The sequence below is a fragment of the Salvelinus namaycush genome, chromosome 13 (assembly GCF_016432855.1).
Source record: "Salvelinus namaycush isolate Seneca chromosome 13, SaNama_1.0, whole genome shotgun sequence".
Lineage (NCBI taxonomy): Eukaryota > Metazoa > Chordata > Actinopteri > Salmoniformes > Salmonidae > Salvelinus > Salvelinus namaycush.
Window position 1 is genome coordinate 20529247 of NC_052319.1, and position 23309 is coordinate 20552555.

The window sequence follows — 23309 nt, forward strand, 5'->3', positions numbered from 1 at the left end:
TGGTGAATTGTTGCTACGTATTCACAATGTATAACCACGATTTGCAGCTCTAAATATGCACATTTTCGAACAAAACATAAATGTATTGTATAACATTTACATTTAAGTCATTTAGCAGACACTCTTATCCAGAGCGACTTACAAATTGGAAAGTTCATACATACATATTCATCCTGGTCCCCCCGTGGGAATTGAACCCACAACCCTGGCGTTGCAAGCGCCATGCTCTACCAACAGAGCAACACGGGACCACATGATGTTGTAAGACTGTCATCTGATGAAGTTGTTCAAGGTTAGTGATTAATTTTATCTCTATTTTGTCGGTTTTGTGCAAGCTATTTTGGCGGGGAGTTAATTGCGTTGTGTGTTTGGCTACTGTAGTGAGCTAATAGAAATATATATTGTGTTTTCGCTGTAAAACACTTTAAAAAATCGGAAATATTGGCTGGATTCACAAGATGTTTATCTTTCATTTGCTGTACACCATGTATTTTTCATAAATGTTTTATGATGAGTATTTAGGTATTTCATGTTGCTCTCTGTAATTATTCTGGCTGCTTTGGTGCTATTTGTGATGGTGGCTGCAATGTAAAACCAGGATTTGTAGCTATAAATATGCACATTTTCGAACAAAACATAATGCATTGTATAACATGATGTTATAAGACTGTCATCTGATGAAGTTGTTCAAGGTTAGTGATTAATTGTATCTCTATTTCTGGATTTTGTGAAAGCTTCCTATGCGGTGGAATCATGGTGAAAACATGCCGTTGTGTGTTTGGCTATTGTGGTTAGCTAATAGAAATACATAGTGTTTTCGCTGTAAAACATTTTAAAAATCAGAAATGATGGCTGGATTCACAAGATGTTTATCTTTCATTTGCTGTATTGGACTTGTGATTTCATGAAAATTATATTATATGATATCCCTGTCCCGTTAGGCTAGGCTATGCTAGTCAGCTTTTTTGATGAGGATGCTCCCTGATCCGGAATGGGTATGAAGTAAAGGTTAACTCCTCTTAACAGTTTAATACTTTCTGAGAAGTAGCCATAATTTAAGATTTTACACCTAGGGTTACTATACATAACTTTAACCCATTGTATCAGAGATTCCCCAACATGTAAATATTCCAGGCATTCATATATCAATTCCAGTCGTACTTATTCAAAAGCCTTTTCAAAGTCAGCTATGAATACCAGGCATGGTTCCCAGATCTTTCATAGTGTTCTATTGTTTCCAGTACTTGTCCTTATTTTATCTCCAATGTATTGTCCATGTAAAAAACCTGTCTGATTAGGAAGAATAATATCTGACAATACCTGTTTACTTCTATGCGCTATGCATTTTGCATCACACCACTGAAGTGTAAGGGGCCTCCATTTTTTTTAATGGGCTGGATCTTTATATTTACTACTTGTGTCCTGTTTCAGTAATAATGAAATCAGACCTTGTTGAGTATCTGATAATCTACAATTATTATAGGAGTGGTTAAAACATGCTAATATCGGTCCTCTGAGTAGATTAAAAAACAGTTTGATATACCTTAACTGGTATGCCATCCAGCCCTGGAGTTTTCCGACTTAAAGCTTTAATTGCATCAAGAAATTCATCCTCTGTAATTAGGCCTTCACATGAATCTTTCTGTATAGCTGTTAATTTTCCATTATTAATAGAAAAAATGTCCTTACAATTAACTTTGGTTAGTGGATATGGAGGAGACGGAAACAAAAACATATGTTTAAAGTACTTTGCTTCCTCTTTCAAAATATCCTTTGTGTCACGCCCTGACCGTAGAGAGCTTTTTATGTCTCTATTTTGGTTTGGTCAGGGTGTGATTTGGGTGGGCATTCTATGTTCTGTATTTCTAGGTTTTGTATTTCTTTGTTTCTGGCCGAGTGTGGTTCCCAATCAGAGGCAGCTGTCTATCGTTGTCTCTGATTGGGGATCATACTTAGGCTGCCCTTTTCCATCTTTCTGTGTGGGATCTTGTTCTTGTGTGCAGGTAGTCTGCACAACGAAGCTGTTCGGTCGGTGTATTCTTTATTGGTTTTTCTTTTCTAAAGTTTCACTTCGTTAATAAATTATGTGGAACTCAAAGAACGCGGCGCCTTGGTCTCATCCTTCCGACGACACCCGTTACACTTTGGTTAATCATGGGTGACTCAGTAATTTGTAACAAGTTTCAGAAAATGATTTTTGGTAGAATTTCTATGTTGAAGATTAAAAAATAATTTGATGCATTTTTCCCTATAGTCCATACAGTTCGCTATATTTTTTATAATATATTACACTTAATCTTTCTTAAATAAGTTTCACCATTTCTTTTAGTTTTTCCTTTAATGTATTCTATGCCTCTATTGTACAGTTTTTATTGCTATACACTGTACTGTTGGTCCCTCTATTTCCTTTGTTAATATGAATTATTTTGACCTAAATTGGGGATTTGCTGGCTTTGGCTTTGATTAAATGTACAAATCTGTTTATGGTCCAATAACATATTTAAAATAATCCATCTACCTTGCAGATCTGTTTGAACAATTTGCTAATTTGGATCTAAATTATTGTTAATTAATTTCATCCCTTCATCATCCCTTTTGAGTTTCTTTGACCATGGAAGAACTATATTTCGCCCACCTCAAACCTTATTCCACAAAACATAATCTAAAATTGTACAATTACAACTGGCTAAACTTATTTCACCACTTACCATAATGAGATACAACTATCAATTCTATTTATCATAATATATGTTTGTAAACTTACCATAACAAATGACCATAATGATTGAGTGTCCATATACTGTAGCGGTGCCATAGTATTTGCACTGCTACTGAGTAAACCTCCAATTGTTCTCCACTATTCCACCCGATAAAACCTCCCTCCATCCAAAGTTGGATTGTCTGGCAGACCATCCCTGTCCACCTCTATCTTAGGGCCTTTGGGATATTGGGACCCATCCTTTAAAAAGGGCACAGAGTGCCACCCACACAACAGAAGCAGAAAAACTGCCAAAGCATTTCCAACACCCTCACCTTGATTGTAAACAGTTATTTTACAAATATATACAGTACCAGTCAAGTTTGGACACACCTACTCATTCAAGGGTTTTTCTTTATGTTTTGCTATTTTTCTACATTGTAGAATAATAGTGAAGACATCAAAACTATGAACTTACACAAATGGAATCATGTAGTAACCAAAAAAGTGTTAAACAAATCAAAGTAGCCACCCTTAGCCTTGATGACAGGTTTGCACACTCTTGGCATTCTCTCAACCAGCTTCATGAGGTAGTCACCTGGAATGCATATAAATTAAAAGGTGTGCCTTGTTAAAAGTTCATTTGTGGAATTTCTTTCCTTCTTAATGTGTTTCATCCAATCAGTGTTGTTGTGACAAGGTAGGGGTGGTATACAGAACATAGCCCTATTTGGTAAAAGACCAAGTCCATATTATGGCAAGAACAGCTCAAATAAGCAAAGAGAAAAAGACAGTCCATCAGTACTTTAAGACATGAAGGTCAGTCAGAGGAACATTTCAAAAACTTGAACGTTTCATCAAGTGCAGTTGCAAAAACCATCATCTATGATGAAACTGGCTCTCATGAGGACTGCCACAGGAAAGGAAGACCCAGAGTTACCTCTGCTGCAGAGGATAAGTTCATTACAGTTACCAGCCTCAGAAATTGTGAAGCATTTATTTTGGCTTCAGAGTTCAAGTAAGAGACATCTCAAAATCAACTGTTCGGAGGAGACTGCGTGAATCAGCCCTTCATTGTCATGGTTCCTCCAGTCACCAGAGGGCAGCAGAGACATGAACAACACTAAGGTGTGTCCTATTTACTCATTATGATTTCCCTGTTAAAAGAGGTGTGTTTCTGTTGTCCTTTGCAGGAGCTTGAATTTTTTATCGTGTGCGGTCGTTTCCTGAGTGAGTTTTCGAGATTTAGTGTTTGCTGTTTTTTAAGTGTACTGTGATCCTGCGAGTAAAGTATTCTTTATCCTTAACCACTGACTCCTCGTCTGGTCTCTTCTCTGATCCAGGGTCCACCTCACCATGTCACATTCAAAAGGACACCAATAAGAAGAGACTTGCTTGGGCCAAGAAACAAAAGCAATGGACATTAGACCAGTGGAAATCTGTCCTTTGGTCTGATGAATACACATTTGAAATTTTTGGTTCCAACCACCGTGTCTTTGTGAGACACAGAGTAGGTGGATAGATGATATCTGAATGTGTGGTTCCCACCGTGAAGCATGGAGGAGGAGTTGTGATGGTGTGGAGATGCTTTGCTGGTGACACTGTGATTTACTTAGAATTCAAGTCACACTTAAACAGCATGGCTAACACAGCATTCTGCAGTGATACGCCATCCCATCAATGTTATAAATGACTATTGTAGCTGGAAACGGCAGATTTAAAAAGAACAATGAAATATCTACATAGGCGTACAGGGGCCCATTATCATCAACCATCACTCCTGTGTTCCAATGGCACGTTGTGTTAGCTAATCCAAGTTTATCATTTTAAAAGGCTAATTGATCATTAGAAAACCCTTTTGCAATTATGTTAGCACAGCTGAAAACGGTTTCTGATTAAAACTGGCCTTCTTTAGACTAGGTGAGTATCTGGAGCATTGGCATTTGTGGGTTCGATTACAAGCTCAAAATGGCCAGAAACAAAGAGCTTTCTATTCTTGTTCTGCGAAATGAAGGCTATTCCATGCGAGAAATTGCCAAGAAACTGAAGATCTCGTACAATGCTGTGTACTACTCCCTTCACAGAACAGTGCAAACGGGCTCTAACCAGAATAGAAAGAGGAGTGGGAGGCCCCGGTGCACAACTGAGCAAGAGGACAAGTACATTAGAGTGTCTAGTTTGAGAAACAGACACCTCACAAGTCCTCAACTGGTAGCTTCATTAAATAGTACCTGCAAAACACCAGTCTCAACGATAAGAGGCGACTCCGGGATGCTCTTATGTCCAGTGCCTGTGTTATTTTGCCCATCTTAATCTTTTCTTTTTATTGGCCAGTCTGAGATATGGCTTTTACTTTGCAACTCTGCCTAGAAGGCCAGCATCCTGGAGTCGCCTCTTCACTGTTGAGACTGGTGTTTTGCGGGTACTATTTAATGAAGCTGCCAGCTATTGGGCTCCGAGTGGTGCAGTGGTCTAGGGTATTGCATCTCAGTGCAAGAGCAGTCCCTGGTTTGAATTCAGGCAGCATCACATCCTGCCGTGATTGGGAGTCCTATAGGGCGGCGCACAATTGGCCCAGCATCGTCTGGGTTTGGCCGAGGTAGGCTGTCATTGTAAATAAGGATATGTTCTTAACTGACTTGCCTGACTTAATTGGATGACATAATCAAAAATGACCTCACTCTTCTTTTAGTCTCTGCCAAACGTTTGACTGGTACTGTATATATAACACAAAATCTTGCATATCTTAATTTATTTCCACAATTAACAAATAATATGTGTAATAAAGGAGGCAGTTCATACGAAGGATTGTTACCTATAACCAGGATAATTACATATTTGGCAAGCAATTATTATTTTGGCAAACAATTATTGGGATTCATCCTGTATTGTCCCTAACATCATTACCCCATAGCAACAGATGTACCTACTTCTTACTTAAAATGTTAGGTTAGGGTTAGTTATAACATTACCTATAACCCAGGGGTCTATTGATAATATAATTGTCTAAATTGCATTGTCAAACAATGCCAAAGAAAAAACATTAATGTATGTAGAAAAACCCTCATCCATTCCTGTAAGTCTAAATATGGTACTGCTATATCTAAAAAAAAATCACATAATTTTCCATGCCTGAAAAGAGAAGAAACATATGCTCTTCATTTAACGGGGATTAACTTGCACAAATCCCCAGCTTTGCCTTCTCCCTGTCTTTGCCATAAAATAAGTAATATTGTTAGGCTATTGCTAGAGTCACTGTTCTCTTAATTAACCCCCATGCTAAAACTACAGATCTATCTCAAACCCGTTAGCTGGTTCTGAGCCATGGCAGGGTGGCATGGTGGTGTTGACAGTGTGGCAAACAAGGACTACTGGGCCAGTATCCAAAATGGCACCCTTTTGACCAGAGCCCTATCAGTCCTGGTCAAAGGTAGTGTACTACATAGGGAACAAGAGTATCATTTGGGACACAGTCTGGGTGTAATTGAGCTGAATGAGCCTCCTGCCCCCCACACACTAATTCTAATGAGTTGAGAGAACGGGGAGTGACGGGGCGGCCACCAGGTGTTCCTGTGACGTCTGCGTGTTCTGGGCTCCAATCCCATGACCCGAACGGACCTCCATGATTAAGCCAGAGAAAAGCTGTTATGTTACAGACCTGTTGCGTTCAGCTAATTGTTGTATTGTTAATAGGCATTGATTACAGTGTTGCCTCACTGTTTACTGTCTCAGTGAATGATACAAGTCCATTATGATGCCTGCCTATAAACAGGATGAAATGAATCAATTATCAACTGGGAGGAATGACATTTACAACCTCTAAAACCATTGAATGATGCATACCAAATGACACTCTATTCCTTTTATCGTGCAGTACTTTTGACCAGGGCCCATCATTTTGACCAGTGTACTATATAAGGTATAGGGTACCATTGGGACACAACTGAAGAGTGAACTAAGTTCATTCACACCGCAGTGTGCACTGCAGGATGATCCTCATCTACATAAAAGAAGCCAGCTGGGCATGAGAGGATGGTGAGAGGGAAATGGGGCATGGGGCATGGGAGCAAGCTCTCAGGGGTAAAATGGCATAAGGTAGGTAGCATATGGTAGGGGCATTCAGGGGCATTGACTGCCCCCCTAGCAGCAGTACCTTAAGGTCACTCCCATTGAGTCTCATTCTGTTGATCCTCCGTCCACTGGGTCTGGAAGAGTCTATCCAGTAGATGAACTCCTTCTTGTAGTCAAAGTCTATGTGGATGATATTGTTCAGGCCCTGTAGATACAAGAGAGAAATTATTAGATTCAATTGACATTTATTGTCCTAAAAAAGGAAAATCTTACTGCAGATCAGACATTACATACATAAGCCACATAGAAACATATGCAGGAAACAAACAGTAAATAGTCAGACATGAACAATTGCCCCATGAACCAAATCTACATACAGTGGGGAGAACAAGTATTTGATACACTGCCGATTTTGTCGGTTTTCTTACTTACAAAGCATGTAGAGGTCTGTAATTTTTATCATAGGTACACTTCAACTGTGAGAGACGGAATCTAAAACAAAAATCCAGAAAATCACATTGTATGATTTTTAAGTAATTAATTTGCATTTTATTGCATGACATAAGTATTTGATACATCAGAAAAGCAGAACTTAATATTTGGTACAGAAACCTTTGTTAGCAATTACAGAGATCATACGTTTCCTGTAGTTCTTGACCAGGTTTGCACACACTGCAGCAGGGATTTTGGCCCACTCCTCCATACAGACCTTCTCCAGATCCTTCAGGTTTCGGGGCTGTCGCTGGGCAATACGGACTTTCAGCTCCCTCCAAAGATTTTCTATTGGGTTAAGGTCTGGAGACTGGCTAGGCCACTCCAGGACCTTGAGATGCTTCTTACGGAGCCACTCCTTAGTTGCCCTGGCTGTGTGTTTCGGGTCGTTGTCATGCTGGAAGACCCAGCCACGACCCATCTTCAATGCTCTTACTGAGGGAAGGAGGTTGTTGGCCAAGATCTCGCGATACATGGCCCCATCCACCCTCCCCTCAATACGGTGCAGTCATCCTGTCCCCTTTTCAGAAAAGCATCCCCAAAGAATGATGTTTCCACCTCCATGCTTCACGGTTGGGATGGTGTTCTTGGGGTTGTACTCATCCTTCTTCTTCCTCCAAACACGGCGAGTGGAGTTTAGACCAAAAACCTCTATTTTTGTCTCATCAGACCACATGACCTTCTCCCATTCCTCCTCTGGATCATCCAGATGGTCATTGGCAAACTTCAGACGGGCCTGGACATGCGCTGGCTTGAGCAGGGGGACCTTGCGTGCGCTGCAGGATTTTAACCCATGACGGCGTAGTGTGTTACTAATGGTTTTCTTTGAGACTGTGGTCCCAGCTCAATCAGGTCATTGACCAGGTCCTGCCGTGTAGTTCTGGGCTGATCCCTCACCTTCATCATGATCATTGATGCCCCACGAGGTGAGATCTTGCATGGAGCCCCAGACCACGGGTGATTGACCGTCATCTTGAACTTCTTCCATTTTCTAATAATTGCGCCAACAGTTGTTGCTTTCTCACCAGGCTGCTTGCCTATTGTCCTGTAGCCCATCCCAGCCTTGTGCAGGTCTACAATTTTATCCCTGATGTCCTTACACAGCTCTCTGGTCTTGGCCATTGTGGAGAGGTTGGAGTCTGTTTGATTGAGTGTGTGGACAGGTGTCTTTTATACAGGTAACGAGTTCAAACAGGTGCAGTTAATACAGGTAATGAGTGGAGAACAGGAGGGCTTCTTAAAGAAAAACTAACAGGTCTGTGAGAGCCGGAATTCTTACTGGTTGGTAGGTGATCAAATACTTATGTCATGCAATAAAATGCAAATTAATTACTTAAAAATCATACAATGTGATTTTCTGGATTTTTGTTTTAGATTCCGTCTCTCACAGTTGAAGTGTACCTATGATAAAAATTACAGACCTCTACATGCTTTGTAAGTAGGAAAACCGGCAAAATCGGCAGTGTATCAAATACTTGTTCTCCCCACTGTATTTAAGAAGCTACACAAAATTGTACATAAAGGGTAAATGCTACGTGAAGCACTCTTTTCACAAGTTAAATAGATTTTTTAATTGCAATTGAGCGTAATTCAGAATATAAGCAAGATTTAAAAGCAGAAGAAAGAGTAAATAAAAGCTGTGAGTAAGTGGTACGTCATCATAAAATTGCTTCAGTAATGCAAGGAACAGTAAGAAAGTACAGTGAATTCGGAAAGTATTCAGATGCCTTGATTTTTTGCCACATTTTGTTATGTTACAGCCTTATTCTAAAATGATTAAATAAAAAAAATCCTCAATGTACACACAACACGCCATAATGGCAAAGCGAAAACATTTTATTTATTTTTTATTTTGCAAATGTATTAAAAATAAAAAACAGAAAAACTTTATTTACATAAATATTCAGACCCTTTTCTATGAGACTCGAAATTGAGCTCAGATGCTTCCTGTTTCCATTTATCATCTTTGAGATGTTTCGGCAACTTGATTGGAGCTGTGATAAATTCAATTGATTGGATATGATTTGGAAAGGCACACACCTGTCTAAATAAGCTCCCACAGTTGACAGTGCATGTCAGAGCAAAAACCAAGCCATGAGGTTAAAGGAATTGTCCTAAAACTCTGAGACAGGATTGTGTCAAGGAACAGATCTGGGAAAGAGTACCAAAACATTTCTGCAGCATTGAAGGTCCCCAAGAACACAGTGGCCTCCATCATTCTTAAATGGAAGAAGTTGGGAACAAGAAGTTGAGCAAACGGCAGAGAAGGGCCTTGGTCAGGGAAGTGACCAAGAACCTGATGGTCACTCTGACAGAGCTCCAGAGTTCCACTGTGGAGATGGGAGAACTTACCAGAAGGACAACCATCTCTGCAGCACACCACCAATCAGGTCTTTATGGTAGAGTGGCCAGACGGATGCCACTCCTCAGGAAAAGGCACATGACAGCCCACTTGGAGTTTGCCAAAAGGCACCTAAAGGACTCTCAGACCATAAGAAACAAGATTCTCTGCTCTGATGTAACCAAGATTGAACACTTTGGCCTGAATGCCAAGTATCACGTCTGGAGGAAACCTGGCACCATCCCTACGGTGAAGCATGGTGGTGGCAGCATCATGCTGTGGGGATGTTTTTCAGCGGCAGGGACTGGGAGACTAGTCAGGATCGAGGGAAAGATGAACAGAGCAAAGTACAGAGAGATCCTTGATTAAAACCTGCTCAGACTGGGGCAAAAGTTCACCTTCCAACAGGACAACAACCCTAAGCACACAGCCAAGACAACGCAGGAGTGGCTTCGGGACAAGTCTCTCAATGTCCTAGAGTGGCCCAGCCAGATACCGGACTTGAACCCAATCGAACATCTTTGGAGAGACCAGAAAATAGCTGAGTAGCAACGCTCCCCATCCAACCCAACAGAGCTTGAGAGAATCTGCAAAGAAGAATGGGAGAAACTCCCCAAATACAGATGTGCCAAGCTTGTAGCATCATACCCAAGATGACTCAAGGCTGTAATCGCTGCCAAAGGTGCTTCAACAAAGTACTGAGTAAAGGGTCTAAATACTTACAATATGTAAATGTTATATTTCAGTAAAAAAAACAAATATGCATTTACAACATTTTCTAAAAACCTGTTTTTGCTTTGTCATTATAGGTTTTTGTGTGTAGATTGAGGGGAAAAAATATTTAATCTATTTTAAAATAAGGCTGTAACATAACAAAATGTGGAAAAAGTCAAGGGGTGTGAATACTTTCCCGAAATATACAGCATATTTGGCCCAAGGTCTCTCAATGCAATATTTTCCAAGCTAGCATCTCACACAACATGGTCTCTACTCTACCAATAAACATTCACCTGGTCGTGGTCTGGCACATAAATGCATATAAAATCACACACAAGATATTCATATTGTAACAAAACTTGATACACATGTTCCAAACAATGTCAAGACTCAACCATTGCAAGGACATTGTGATCAACCACACGGTGGCACTATTTTTTTTATTTTTTATTTCACCATTATTTAACCAGGTAGGCAAGTTGAGAACAAGTTCTCATTTACAATTGCGACCTGGCCAAGATAAAGCAAAGCAGTTCGACACATACAACAACACAGAGTTACACATGGAGTAAAACAAACATAAAGTCAATAATACAGTAGAAAAATAAGTCTATATACAATGTGAGCAAATGAGGTGAGATAAGGGAGGTAAAGGCAAAAAAAAGGCCATGGTGGCGAAGTAAATACAATATAGCAAGTAAAACACTGGAATGGTAGATTTGCAGTGGAAGAATGTGCAAAGTAGAGATAGAAATAATAGGGTGCAAAGGAGCGAAATAAATAAACAAATAAATACAGTAGGGGGAGAGGTAGTTGTTTGGGCTAAATTATAAATGGGCTATGTACAGGTGCAGTAATCTGTGAGCTGCTCTGACAGCTGGTGCTTAAAGCTAGTGAGGGAGATAAGTGTTTCCAGTTTCAGAGATTTTTGTAGTTCGTTCCAGTCATTGGCAGCAGAGAACTGGAAGGAGAGGCGGCATGCATTTAGTTTTACTTGTAAGGAGAGTTGTATGGCATTGAAGCTCGTCTGGAGGGTTGTTAACACAGTGCCCAAAGAAGGGCCAGAAGTATAGAGAATGGTGTCGTCTGCGTAGAGGTGGATCAGAGACTCACCAGCAGCAAGAGCGACATCATTGATGTATACAGAGAAGAGAGTCGGTCCAAGAATTGAACCCTGTGGCACCCCCATAGAGACTGCCAGAGGCCCGGACAACAGGCCCTCTGATTTGACACACTGAACTCTATCAGAGAAGTAGTTGGTGAACCAGGCGAGGCAATCATTTGAGAAACCAAGGCTATCGAGTCTGCCGATGAGGATGTGGTGATTGACAGAGTCGAAAGCCTTGGCCAGGTCAATGAATACGGCTGCACAGTATTGTTTCTTATGTGCTATAATGGGCACATGTTTATATTTATTGATCTGTTTGACTGGGAGTAATGAAATTTGGCACACACGCTTGGGGATAGGAGTCTAGCTAACCTGTAGAATATAGTTCAGTTTGGTCACGTGGTGACGGTGTTGGACAGGAAAATGAGCAATGAAAATAAATGCTGAAATATTTACTTCAAAACAAACAAGATAAAAAACAAAACAATGAAACTAAGTAAACAACTAAAAAGCACGCTAAGGAAAAGCAAAGCTAAAAATGTGTTTTAAGATCTCTTTTAAATATGTCCACAGTTAAGGCCCCCTTCAGGTTCTCTGACAGGCTATTCCAGAGGCTGGGGGCATAACATCTAAAGACTGCCTCGCCATGCCTCTTGGCCCAAGGCTTTGGGATAGTTAAAAGACCAGTGCCAGAGTACCTGAGGGACCTACTGGTTACATAACTTAAAAGCATGTCTGACATGTATTGGGGTGCAAAATCATGGATTGATTTAAAAAACAATAAAATCATCTTAACATGAATTCTTAAACTCATAGGCAGCCAGTGCAGAGACTTTAAAACCTGTGTAATGTGTGCTCTCTGTCTGGTCTTGGTCAGTACCCGTGCTGCAGCATTCTGTATGTTTTGCAGTTGACTAATGGCTTTCTTGGGTAGACCAGACAGGAGAGCATTACAGTAGTCAAGCCTGCTTGTAATAAAAGCATGCATGAGTCTCCTGCGAAATGCAGTGACTGTCTTCAGCTATTTTCTTAAACCCAGTGAAAACTGAAGCACTACCAAGAGAAGCCCTATCCTATCAAAGACATAAGAGTGAGGTACATCTCTTGCTGTCATGTTCAGAAGACCCCCTGTCAGTCAGATAGGAAACACTCCCTTAACAATTGCACCTCCTCTGCTGGGCTGCACGGCAGGTGCCAGGATAAGGTGTCGGAGAATCTGACAGGCTGTACCAGACATCTTCATCAGATCATCAACACCCTCAAAGACAGCCTGCGCCAGTATCCTTAGGGACCTCTCTAGGGGAGCACTCTCTTTCCTCTCTCTCTCAGACAGAGCAGCTCATTGGAGGAAAGGACTGCATATGGGCGGACTCAATCTCTTACATTTAATAATACAAAGGAGGAGAAAGACAGAGGTCCAAAGTAGGCCTATTGTATGTAGTCCTATCATCAGGCATAATAAAGTATATTGTAGGCCTAATTGTATGAAAATGATGGATATGGTAAGATGACTCAACTGCATTTGTTGTGTGATTAAGTCCAGATACATTCCATCTGATGAAAAGGGTTAATAACTGTAACATGCTGTTTGGATCATCATCTCAGATTTACATAAAGTCATTAGTGGCATGGCTTACATTGAACATGTAATGGTTTGATACACTGACACGAGGTCAGTGGAGTGTCAGCCAGACAGTAATGCAGCAGCGCTACTTAGTAGAGATGGCCATATGCAGATCCCCCCACTTCAGCTTCCATTAATGCTAACATAGTGATTAAAGTGAATGATTGCTGCTGAGGCCAGCCAGGCCACTCAACAGAGTCAGGAGGAAGAGATGATTCTCAATAGGCCCCTATAGAATTCCCCCAGGTTAAACTCTATTCTCAGAGTGTGTGATTCATAAAATGAACCTGGGATTCAAGTGGCTAACATGACAGTGGTGATGAGGCCTAACCGTGATTGAAATAGATTCTCCGTAGGGACCTCACTAACACTATTTCCCACTGTCAATCAACACGAGCAGGTCGACTCCCCCACAGGGAGGGCAAGTGAAGAATCACATTGAAATTGGAAGGTTGACAAGCTGGAGAATGACAAAATGATGTAATGCCTAAACGTAGATGGTACACAGGGTATATACTGTAATACAGAGCTCTCTCTGTAAGAAGCAAGCAGCTGTGGCTCTTCTGACACAACATCTCAACTATCATCTCCTCTTCATAACAAGGTCAGGCTAGGCAACCTAGACCACATATATCTCTGCTAAAATATTTCCTATGAAATAGGAATGAGAAGTACTGTGATCATAGTGAACATTTTGCTGTAAGAAAGTCCATTATCTCTCCAAATAACTATACCTGTATCTAAGTAACCTGGATCACTTTGAAATTAAAATACAAACAAGATACCGTACATGATTCAATTAGCTTAGGCAGTGATCCATGAAAAGGTGTCAGTATTTTGTACAAAGACATTAAATGCAATATACCATACATTTATCAGTTTCCATTTTAGTAAATTAGCAGATTCTTTCATCCAGAGCAGTTAGAGTTAAATGCTAATCACTCAAGGGCACTTCAGCAGATGATTCATCTTCAAATCCCAGTGAAAGGTCACTGGGATTTGAACCAGTGACCTTTCAGTTACTGGCCCAACTCTCTTAACCGCTAGGCTACCTGCTAGGCAATGATATACAAAAAAGTGTCAGTACTTAGTACAAAGAAGACACTAAATAGACTACATTTAACTGATTTACATAATGACTCACTTTGCAGGCAGAGAGTATTAATAGGGCTAAATGAGGGTGTTTTCAACGGGCCAGTATTGTGGGCCACTTGTTATAACAGATGTGTCACTATACAGATCTTAATTGTTGCACCATTAAGGTTTCACGGTTCCATTTCATGATCCGGTTTTAATCTCTCTCTCTCTCCCCCCCTCTCTCCCCCTCTCTCCCCCTCTCTCTCATTAACAGTCAAAGTCAGCAGATGAATCAGAGACATGTGAAACACAAGACAAGGACAACTATGAATGCACTAATTGTAAGTTGCTCTGGATAAGAGCATCTGCTAAATGACTCAAATGTAAAATCTTAACTAAATGCAACATGGCAGGGTAGTAGCAAGGTAAATTTTACTGACAGGGATAAATATATGCAAACCAGATACGGTTACAGATCTAATTGTGTGCACTTGATCTTCTGGTTTCTGTCATTTTACCCTGAGACGGTCTTATCTTTCCAAAACAAAGTGACAGACAGACTAAGATTCATATGCATATTTTGGCATCAGTTTAAAACAAATACTTTCACTTGTGTAGATATATGTTTTCTATATTATCTTATAGATATATGGTTTCCTCTTACCTGTTTCAAAATGGTGTAGTTTGATCCATCCACACTTAGTTTCCTGATTTCATGATGATCTGCCAGTATGAGAAAAGGTTCCTCCACTGAAAGGATGAGAACAAACAAATGTCCTTTAGAATAAGGTAAACAAAAACAAAAAACACTGGAATCCAATGTGTCACTGGAACCATTCCATCAGACTGCAGTACAGTACCGGTATTCTACAGTACTAAGCTTGACATTTCTGAAAATAGGTAAACATCCTTTAGAACATCTCTTGTGAAATACTGTACATCACTAGAGAACCATTCTGACGGACAGCAGGTTAATACACTACAAGCTAATTACCAAGACGTGAATATCCTTACCTGAGAGAGCCTTGCAGGTGTTGGGGCTGCGCTCCAGGGCTTCGTAGCCGTCCACACACAGACACTTGAAGGATCCATAGGTGTTGATGCAACGCTGGCTGCAGGGCAGGCTGGAGGAACATTCATCAACGTCCACACACGTTTTCCCGTCATCCTTCAGCCGGAATCCAGGCCAACACTTGCACTGATCATCACACAAACAGAGAAGTAATGGAGCATATTTCAGTCTAGACAAATTTAACAAATTGTAGTCTATTTACTCAAGATATTGCAGCAGCTGGTTGATACAGTAAATGCTTTGCAGAGACAGAGGGACATTCAGCTACAATTTTAAATTGTAACACTCACTTAAATCTAACTTCTCAATTTGCCAGTACATCTACTTAGAAAATAACACAAGACCAATAAAAAAACACTGGCATCAGTATGATGACATACTGTACATGTCATGGCAATACAACAATACAAAATAAAATAAAACTGCTGCCATTCAGCAAATCCAGCCCAAAATTACTGTATCAGCTGTTACTGGCCACTGCTTAAATTCCTCTCTGATCTACAGTTCTAACCTTCCAGGCCTTTCTGCTGATATATCTGTTCAGGCCAGATGGATGAGCTAGGGGTCTCTGTTGATGTGCTCTCTGGTCATCCAGCTCTGTTATGCTTCAGTCTCTAGTCAGCCAGGTCAGGGAATACTTTTTTACTCTATCCTTGTTGGTCACTTTGTAATGCAGAGAGCAGGGGGCAAGGAGGGGGCAAGAGGGGGGCAAGGAGGGGGCAAGGGGAGAACCCAGAGTGAAGGTCAGAGTGTGTTATTCTGACATCTCTGATGGCTGTGGGGTCACCCTGGAGCGACGACCGTGCCCTGGATCCAGGCCAGACAGCAGAATAGCACAGTCACCCCTCAGAACACTCAGCAGAACTGTCCTTCTCTCTGGCTGTGGCTCAAATGGCACCATATTCCCTATCTAGGGCACATAGGACTTTGGTAAAAAAGTAGTACACTAGGGAATAGGGTGTCATTTGAGACACAGCCTTTCTCTTTGACCAGCAAACAAACACGCTCCTGGACAGCTGGCACGGAAGCCTTCCCAAAACCATTTACTCATATTTCATCACTTGTATCCATAGCATAGGTGTGTATACAATATGATGATAGGATCCTACTGTACTGTGTGTATAACCTGTGATGGATTGACTGTGCTTGCTTGCTTGACTGTGTGTGTGTGTTTTTAGCTTGTGTGGGTAAGCCTAATATAGCCTCAGGCACAACATAATCAATAATTTTAATCATGAAAATAAGGAGATAATAATGTTGGCACTTTACCAGTGCTGTGTTATAGGCTTCTGCATACAAAATATTTCAGAAACAATACAGTTTCCTTGATTAAACTCAGGTTCTGTACTTATTTAAAACGTGTCTATTGTTTTGGCTACATTATTATTGGTAATACCTGCAAACGCTCCAGCATGTTACAACTGTTCACCTATCAATCTGTCTCTGACAGAACTAAGGATTGGATATCAAGAACTTATAAAACCTGATGAAAGGAAAACTAACCTTGATTATGATTCTGAGTATACTGGTCCATGTGTAGTTGTCCAAGTTACGTATCAAGGCCCGAGTGTGGTGATTCCTACCTTGTATCCAACAGGAAGTTCCTGACAGTCCTGTGTACAGCCACTGACTCTGCGATTCAGACACTCGTTCACGTTGCAGTTCTTCTCATCGGACCTGTCTCCACAGTCGTCTTTCTTGTCACACAGACTCCCTTCAGAGATGCAGCGTCCATTGGAACACATGAAGAATGAACCGTTGCACAGACTCCCTGGAAGGTAATTTATAACTCAATGGTGAAGCAAAAAGTATTTCCGATAGTCATTTTTTATACTGCATTTTGGTAAATCAGATTAACTTTATTCAAGATTCCAAGATCAACAGATGAATGCTATTTGGAAAGTTTTACTCGTACAGTCTTCATATCTTTGGTTTCTATCCTCTATTAGTTAGACTGCTGACAGTAATGGATAGATTCGTACTGTAGAGAGAACCAAACAGCAGCAGACAGTACTTGTATCTAAGCAAACAGCAGTAGACTATACTACCTACAGCCAGAAAGTACTAACAGCAGTAGACTACATTACCTGCAGCCAGGCATTTGAGGTTCAGGGGCAGCTCGTCAGATCCGTCAGGACAGTCCGGGTAGCCGTCACACTCCCACTGAGCACTCAGCAGGCAGCGGCCGTCCCCACAGCGAAACTCCTCAGGTCCACAGGACCGGTACTCTGCAGAGCCAGAGATACAAAGAGAGCGCTGCAGCCTCACTAACTGACACTCACACAGGCCAACACATCATCGCAGATCCGAGTTAGATTACTGTAAAGGCATTCTACTTCCAACTAATTTTCTGTTACAGTAAGGTCTTAATGAGTTTTAACTCTGTTATAATGTAATACAATGTTATTACTCAGTTATTACTCTGTGGTAATGAAGACAAAGCAACAAATCTACTTGCCACATTCAAGTGACTCGTCAGATCCATCCCCACAGTCATCGTCATGATCACAGACAAAACGCAGGGGGACGCAGGCTTTGTTGTGGCAACGGAAGGAGTTGTCATCACATGTGTTGTTGGGTGCTAGGGGGGGTGAGAAACAATGTTGAAGGGTTACATTATGAGTCAACATCACTCTAGAGATGTGGCATCACAATGCATATGCTCAACAATATGGAGTCAGCACTGGAGGAAGTGGGGTGGAGGTGGAGGAGGTATTTTCTTATCACTTTCATTTTTATTCCTGGTGAACTCTAACTTCTCCAAAATCCTAAAAAACAAAAACTCATTAAACATTTTGTTAACCTTTTTTGTTCACTATTTAGTGACTGATATTGTATGTTTGCACATTCAAAAGAAGGAAAACAAGACGTCAGAGGAACGCCAGGTAGTGACATCACACTGACCTCTCACACTCTCCTCTGCAGCCAAAATGGAAGCCACATGCCATTTGTCTCTTAATTTGTTATGTTTTAATATGTTTGTAACGTGCAAAGATGCAATGTAAGTGTCAAAAAATGATGAAATAACATTGTAAACTAAATGTTTCGTGAGTTTTATGGCGATTTAGTAACGTTTATTGACCGAGTTGGAAAACTTGTTGACATTGTGCCAGTGCTTGGCTAGCTAGCTACTTTAGTGAATAATGTGGAAATCCTAGTTAGTAAATCATACTAACACAGAGTGGTAAAGCCAACTAAAATAGTTATTCCATTGATTCTGATATGGGGAATTGAATTTGAATGGTTTGTCAAATCCATTAAAGATAAGTCCAACTGAAAAATGTTCTCCTGTCACCTTATTTTCTCCTGGTTAGCCTATTGTTTGCAAAGGATGTTACATTGTAACTACAAAGTAATTTAAAAAATGTCACTTCACTTTACATTAAAGCTGCAATATGTAACTTTTTGGGCAACGAGACCAAATTCACATAGAAATGTGAGTTACATATCTGTCATTCTCATGGAAAGCAAGTCTAAAATATGTGCGCTATTTCTATGCTTCCCGGTCTTAACTTTCATTTTTGCATCTTTTACTTTCGGTTTAGTATGTACAATAGAAATGTACAATAGAAATAAACTAATTGCAAATGACCAGCAGTTAATGACAGGGTGTGCCTTGTTACAATTGTTGTTGTTTTTTTATTGTATTTTATTTCACCTTTAGGCCAGTTGAGAACAAGTTCTCATTTACAACTGCGACCTGGTCAAGGTAAAGCATAGCAGTGCGACAAAAACAACAACACAGAGTTACACATAAACAAACATACAGTCAATAACACAAAAGAAAAGAAAAATAGAAAGATCTATGTACAGTGTGTGCAAATGTAGAAGAGTAGGGAGGTGGGCAATAACTAGGCCATAGAGGCGAAAATAATTACAATTTAGCATTAATACTGGAGTGATATATGTGCAGATGATGATGTGCAAGTAGAGATACTGGGTTGCAAAAAAGAGCAAATGGGTAAGTAATAATATGGGGATGAGGTAGTTGGGTGTGCTATTTACAGATTGGCTGTGTACAGGTACAGTGATTGGTAAGCTGCTCTGACAGCTGATGCAGAAAGTTAGAGAGGGAGATATAAGACTCCAGCTTCAGAGAATGTTGCAATTCGTTCCAGTCATTGGCAGCAGAGAACTGGAAGGAAAGGCGGCCAAATTAAGTGTTGGCTTTGGGGATGACCAGTGCAATATAAAGTTGAAGTCGGAAGTTTACATACACCTTAGTCAAATACATCAGTTTTTAACAATTCCTAACATCTAATCCATGTAAAATTTCCCTGTCTTAGGTCAGGTAGGATCAACAATTTCTTTTAAGAATGTGAAATGTCAGAATAATAGTAGAGAGAATGATTTATTTCAGATTTGATTTCTTTCATCACATTCTCAGTGGGTCATAAATTTACATACACTCAATTAGTATTTGGTAGCATTGCCTTTAAAATGTTTAACTTGGGTCAAACATTTCGGGTAGCCTTCCACAAGCTTCCCACAATAAGTTGGCTGAATTTTGGCCAATTCCTCCTGACAGAGCTGGAGTAACTGAGTCAGGTTTGTAGGCCTCCTTGCTCGCACACACTTTTTCAGTTCTGCCCACAAATTTTCTATAGGATTGAGGTCAGGGCTTTGCGATGGCCACTCCAATACCTTGACTTTGTTGTCCTTAAGCCATTTTGCCACAACTTTGGAAGTATGCTTGCAAGCCTCCCCTTTTATCCTCCAAACATAACGATGGTCATTATGGCCAAGCAGTTCTATTTTTGTTTCATCAGACCAGAGGACATTTCTCCAAAAAGTACGATCTTTGTCACCATGTGCAGTTGCAAACCGTAGTCTGGCTTTTTTTATGGCGGTTTTGGAGCAGTGGTTTCTTCCTTGCTGAGCGGCCTTTCAGATTATGTCAATATAGGACTCGTTTTACTGTGGATATAGATACTTTTGTACCTGTTTCCTCCAGCATCTTCACAAGGTCCTTTGCTGTTGTTCTGGGATTGATTTGCACTTTTCACACCAAAGTACGTTCATCTCTAGGAGACAGAACGCGTCTCCTTCCTGAGCGGTATGACGGCTGCATGGTCTCATGGTGTTTATATTTGCGTACTATTGTTTGTACAGATGAGCGTGGTACCTTCAGGCATTTGGAAATTGCTCCCAAGGATGAACCAGACTTGTGGAAGTCTACAATTTTATTTCTGAGGTCTTGGCTGATTTTGTTTGATTTTCCCATGATGTCAAGCAAAGAGGCACTGAGTTTGAAGGTAGGCCTTGAAATACATCCACAGATACACCTCCAATTGACTAAAATGATGTCAATTAGCCTAACAGAAGCTTCTAAAGCCATGGCATCATTTTCTGGAATTTTCCAAGCTCTTTAAAGGCACAGTCAACTTAGTGTATGGAAACTTCTGACCCACTGGAATTGTGATACAGTGAATTATAAGTGAAATAATCTGTAAACAATTGTTGGAAAAATTACTTGTGTCATGCACAAAGTAGATGTCCTAACCGACTTGCCAAAACTATAGTTTGTTAACAAGAAACGTGTGGAGTGGTTGAAAAACTAGTTTTAATGACTCCAACCTAAGTGTATGTAAACTTCCGACTTCAACTGTACCTGCTGGAACGTGTGCTACGTGTGGGTGTTGGTATGGTGACCAGTGAGCTGCGATAAGGCGGGGAATTACCTAGCACAGACTTATAGATGACCTGGAGCCAGTGGGTTTGGCGACGGATATGTAGTGAGGGCCAGCCAACGAGAGCATATAGGTTGCAGTGGTGGGTAGTATATGGGGCTTTGGTGATAAAACGGATGGCACTGTGATAGACTACATCCAGTTTGCTGAGTGTTGGGGGCTATTTTGTAAATGACATCGCCGAAGTCAAGGATCGGTAGGATAGTCAGTTTACGAGGGTATGTTTGGCGGCATGAGTAAAGGAGGCTTTGTTGCGAAATAGGAAGCCAATTCTAGATTTAATTTTGGATTGGAGATGCTTAATGTGAGTCTGGAAGGAGAGTTTACAGTCTAACCAGACACCTAGGTATTTGTAGTTGTCCACATATTCCAGGTCAGAACCGTCCAGAGCAGTGATGCTAGTCGGGCGGGAGGGTGCGGGCAGCAATCGGTTGAAGTGCATGCACTTAGTTTTACTAGCATTTAAAAGCAGTTGGAGGCCATGGAAGGAGTGTTGTATGGCGTTGAAGATCGTTTGGAGGTTTGTTAGCACAGTGTCCAAAGAAGGGCCAGATGTATACAGAATGGTGTTACCAGGTCCTAGCCTATTTATTAATCCTGGTATTACATGTGGATTTGATGGTAGTGGCACCTTGTAGTTACATGTAACTAGGACAGATTTTGGGTTGAGTTATTAACATGGTAATTCACAGGTGGCTTTGAAATGTGTTATTACAAAACATTACTTACATAGTGGAACAAGTATATGTGTAATAACATCAGTAATTAAACCTGTGGAATAACCTTCAGCAAGTGGATGTGTAATTACACATTCCTTGTTCCAATTGTGTAATAACTGATTGTGCTACAACCTTATTAACATGTAATTACACACAATTACCTATTTAACTACTATGTTTTTACTATAGTTATTACTGTGTAGCTATAGTACATAGTAACAGGGAAAACAATGTCAAGTGTTACCCAATCAACATTGACATGGAGTGATCTTTTGTTGTCATCTAACAGATAGAGCCACAGACAACACTATCTTTACTATCTAACATTAATATGGAGGGCCATTGCAAACTTACCACATCCAGCTGCAGCCAGTTCGTCGCTGCCATCAGGACAGTCTCTCTCCCCGTCACAGAGCCAGTGTTTGGGGACACAGGCGTAGGACCCAGGGCAGCTGAATAACCCTGGAGCACACGTTACCAAACCTGAGGGGGCAAATAGGGGGAAAGAGGGGAAAGGTCAAGCAAACTGCATAATGTACTAAGCTGAACTACATCCTAAGACCACTATGAGTTACAACGTAGAATGGATATATTATAATATCCATTCCCTTCTTGCCACTTACATTCAAGCATAGGCCTATATCGTACAAGATCTGTTACGTTTTATGTGGCCTCAGAGACAATACAAAGCAATTAATGAAAATCCTCATTCTGTGAAAATAAACTGAAGTACATTTGCTCAATAATGCTTGTCTGGTTAAAATGCACTTTCTTGCTTTCGATTGCAATAGTGTAGGGAAAGGTTTAGGGCTATTTCATTAATATTGCCTTGACATTTCTATTACAATCCAATTATACCACTGTTTCCAGCAAACATTTTCTATTTATTGTTGTATGATTATTTCTGTTTATTGGGAAATTAATTATTATAACATCTCATTTATGCTGTGAAATTGCTCTGCCTCTTGGCTATAATGATGAAAAATCAATTTTCCCTCACCACGTCGTCAAAGTATTTTTAATCTCTTTAATTTCATTTCTGTGCATAATTTCAAGAGCCTAGTCTAAAACTCAAAGGTCTATAACTGGTCTCAAAACAATGTTCTACAATGTTGCAATCAGGTTGTCAGACTGGTCTCAAACTGCATGTTTGAGATACATGTTGCCTTCACCCAAAGTATTGCCACATGACCGTGGGTACTTACCACAGATCTGCACACTCTCATCCAGTCCGTCCTCACAATCGTTCTCTCCATCACACAGCCACTGCTTGGCGATGCACTTGTTCTTAGAGCAGGCAAACTGGTTCCACAGGCAAGAGGAGTCTAGGGGAGAAACAGCACATTCCCAACACCATAAATCTAAACACGTAAGTGAAAGAAAAAAAAGACAAAAACAACACACTGTAGTAGAAGTCGCCTAGTTCTTTTCAATCAAAGCACACTTTTCTCATTTGCCCCTTAGCCTTTCTATTTTCAGAGAGGGTTACTGGCCTTGGAGCCAATTAGAAGACGTTGTGTTTTCTCTTCTTCAGTTTTTAGTATAAAACATCTGTAGGGGTTTTAAGGAGAGCCGACTGGTTACAAATATGAAAAGAAAAAACCCCATTTACATTTACGTTTTTATTTTCTAAATCAAATGGCTGGAGGTTTGCATAATGCAACAATGTGAAGAATAACAAATATTGCCAAAGGGTCTAT

General features: G+C 40.5%; 1 protein-coding gene across 1 annotated transcript in view; it reads right to left on the reverse strand.

Annotated features, from left to right (window-relative positions):
* The window catches only part of lrp1bb (low density lipoprotein receptor-related protein 1Bb), a 346624-nt gene that overhangs the window by 61439 nt on the left and 261876 nt on the right, over nt 1–23309 (reverse strand). Inside the window, exons 50-57 of the mRNA XM_039006274.1 lie at nt 22815–22934; nt 21964–22092; nt 17659–17781; nt 17288–17428; nt 16784–16971; nt 15143–15326; nt 14793–14878; nt 6852–6974 (exon numbers count right to left, since the gene is read on the reverse strand). Of these exons, the coding sequence (XP_038862202.1) occupies nt 6852–6974; nt 14793–14878; nt 15143–15326; nt 16784–16971; nt 17288–17428; nt 17659–17781; nt 21964–22092; nt 22815–22934 (1094 nt within the window). The remainder of the gene's footprint in view (nt 1–6851; nt 6975–14792; nt 14879–15142; nt 15327–16783; nt 16972–17287; nt 17429–17658; nt 17782–21963; nt 22093–22814; nt 22935–23309) is intronic.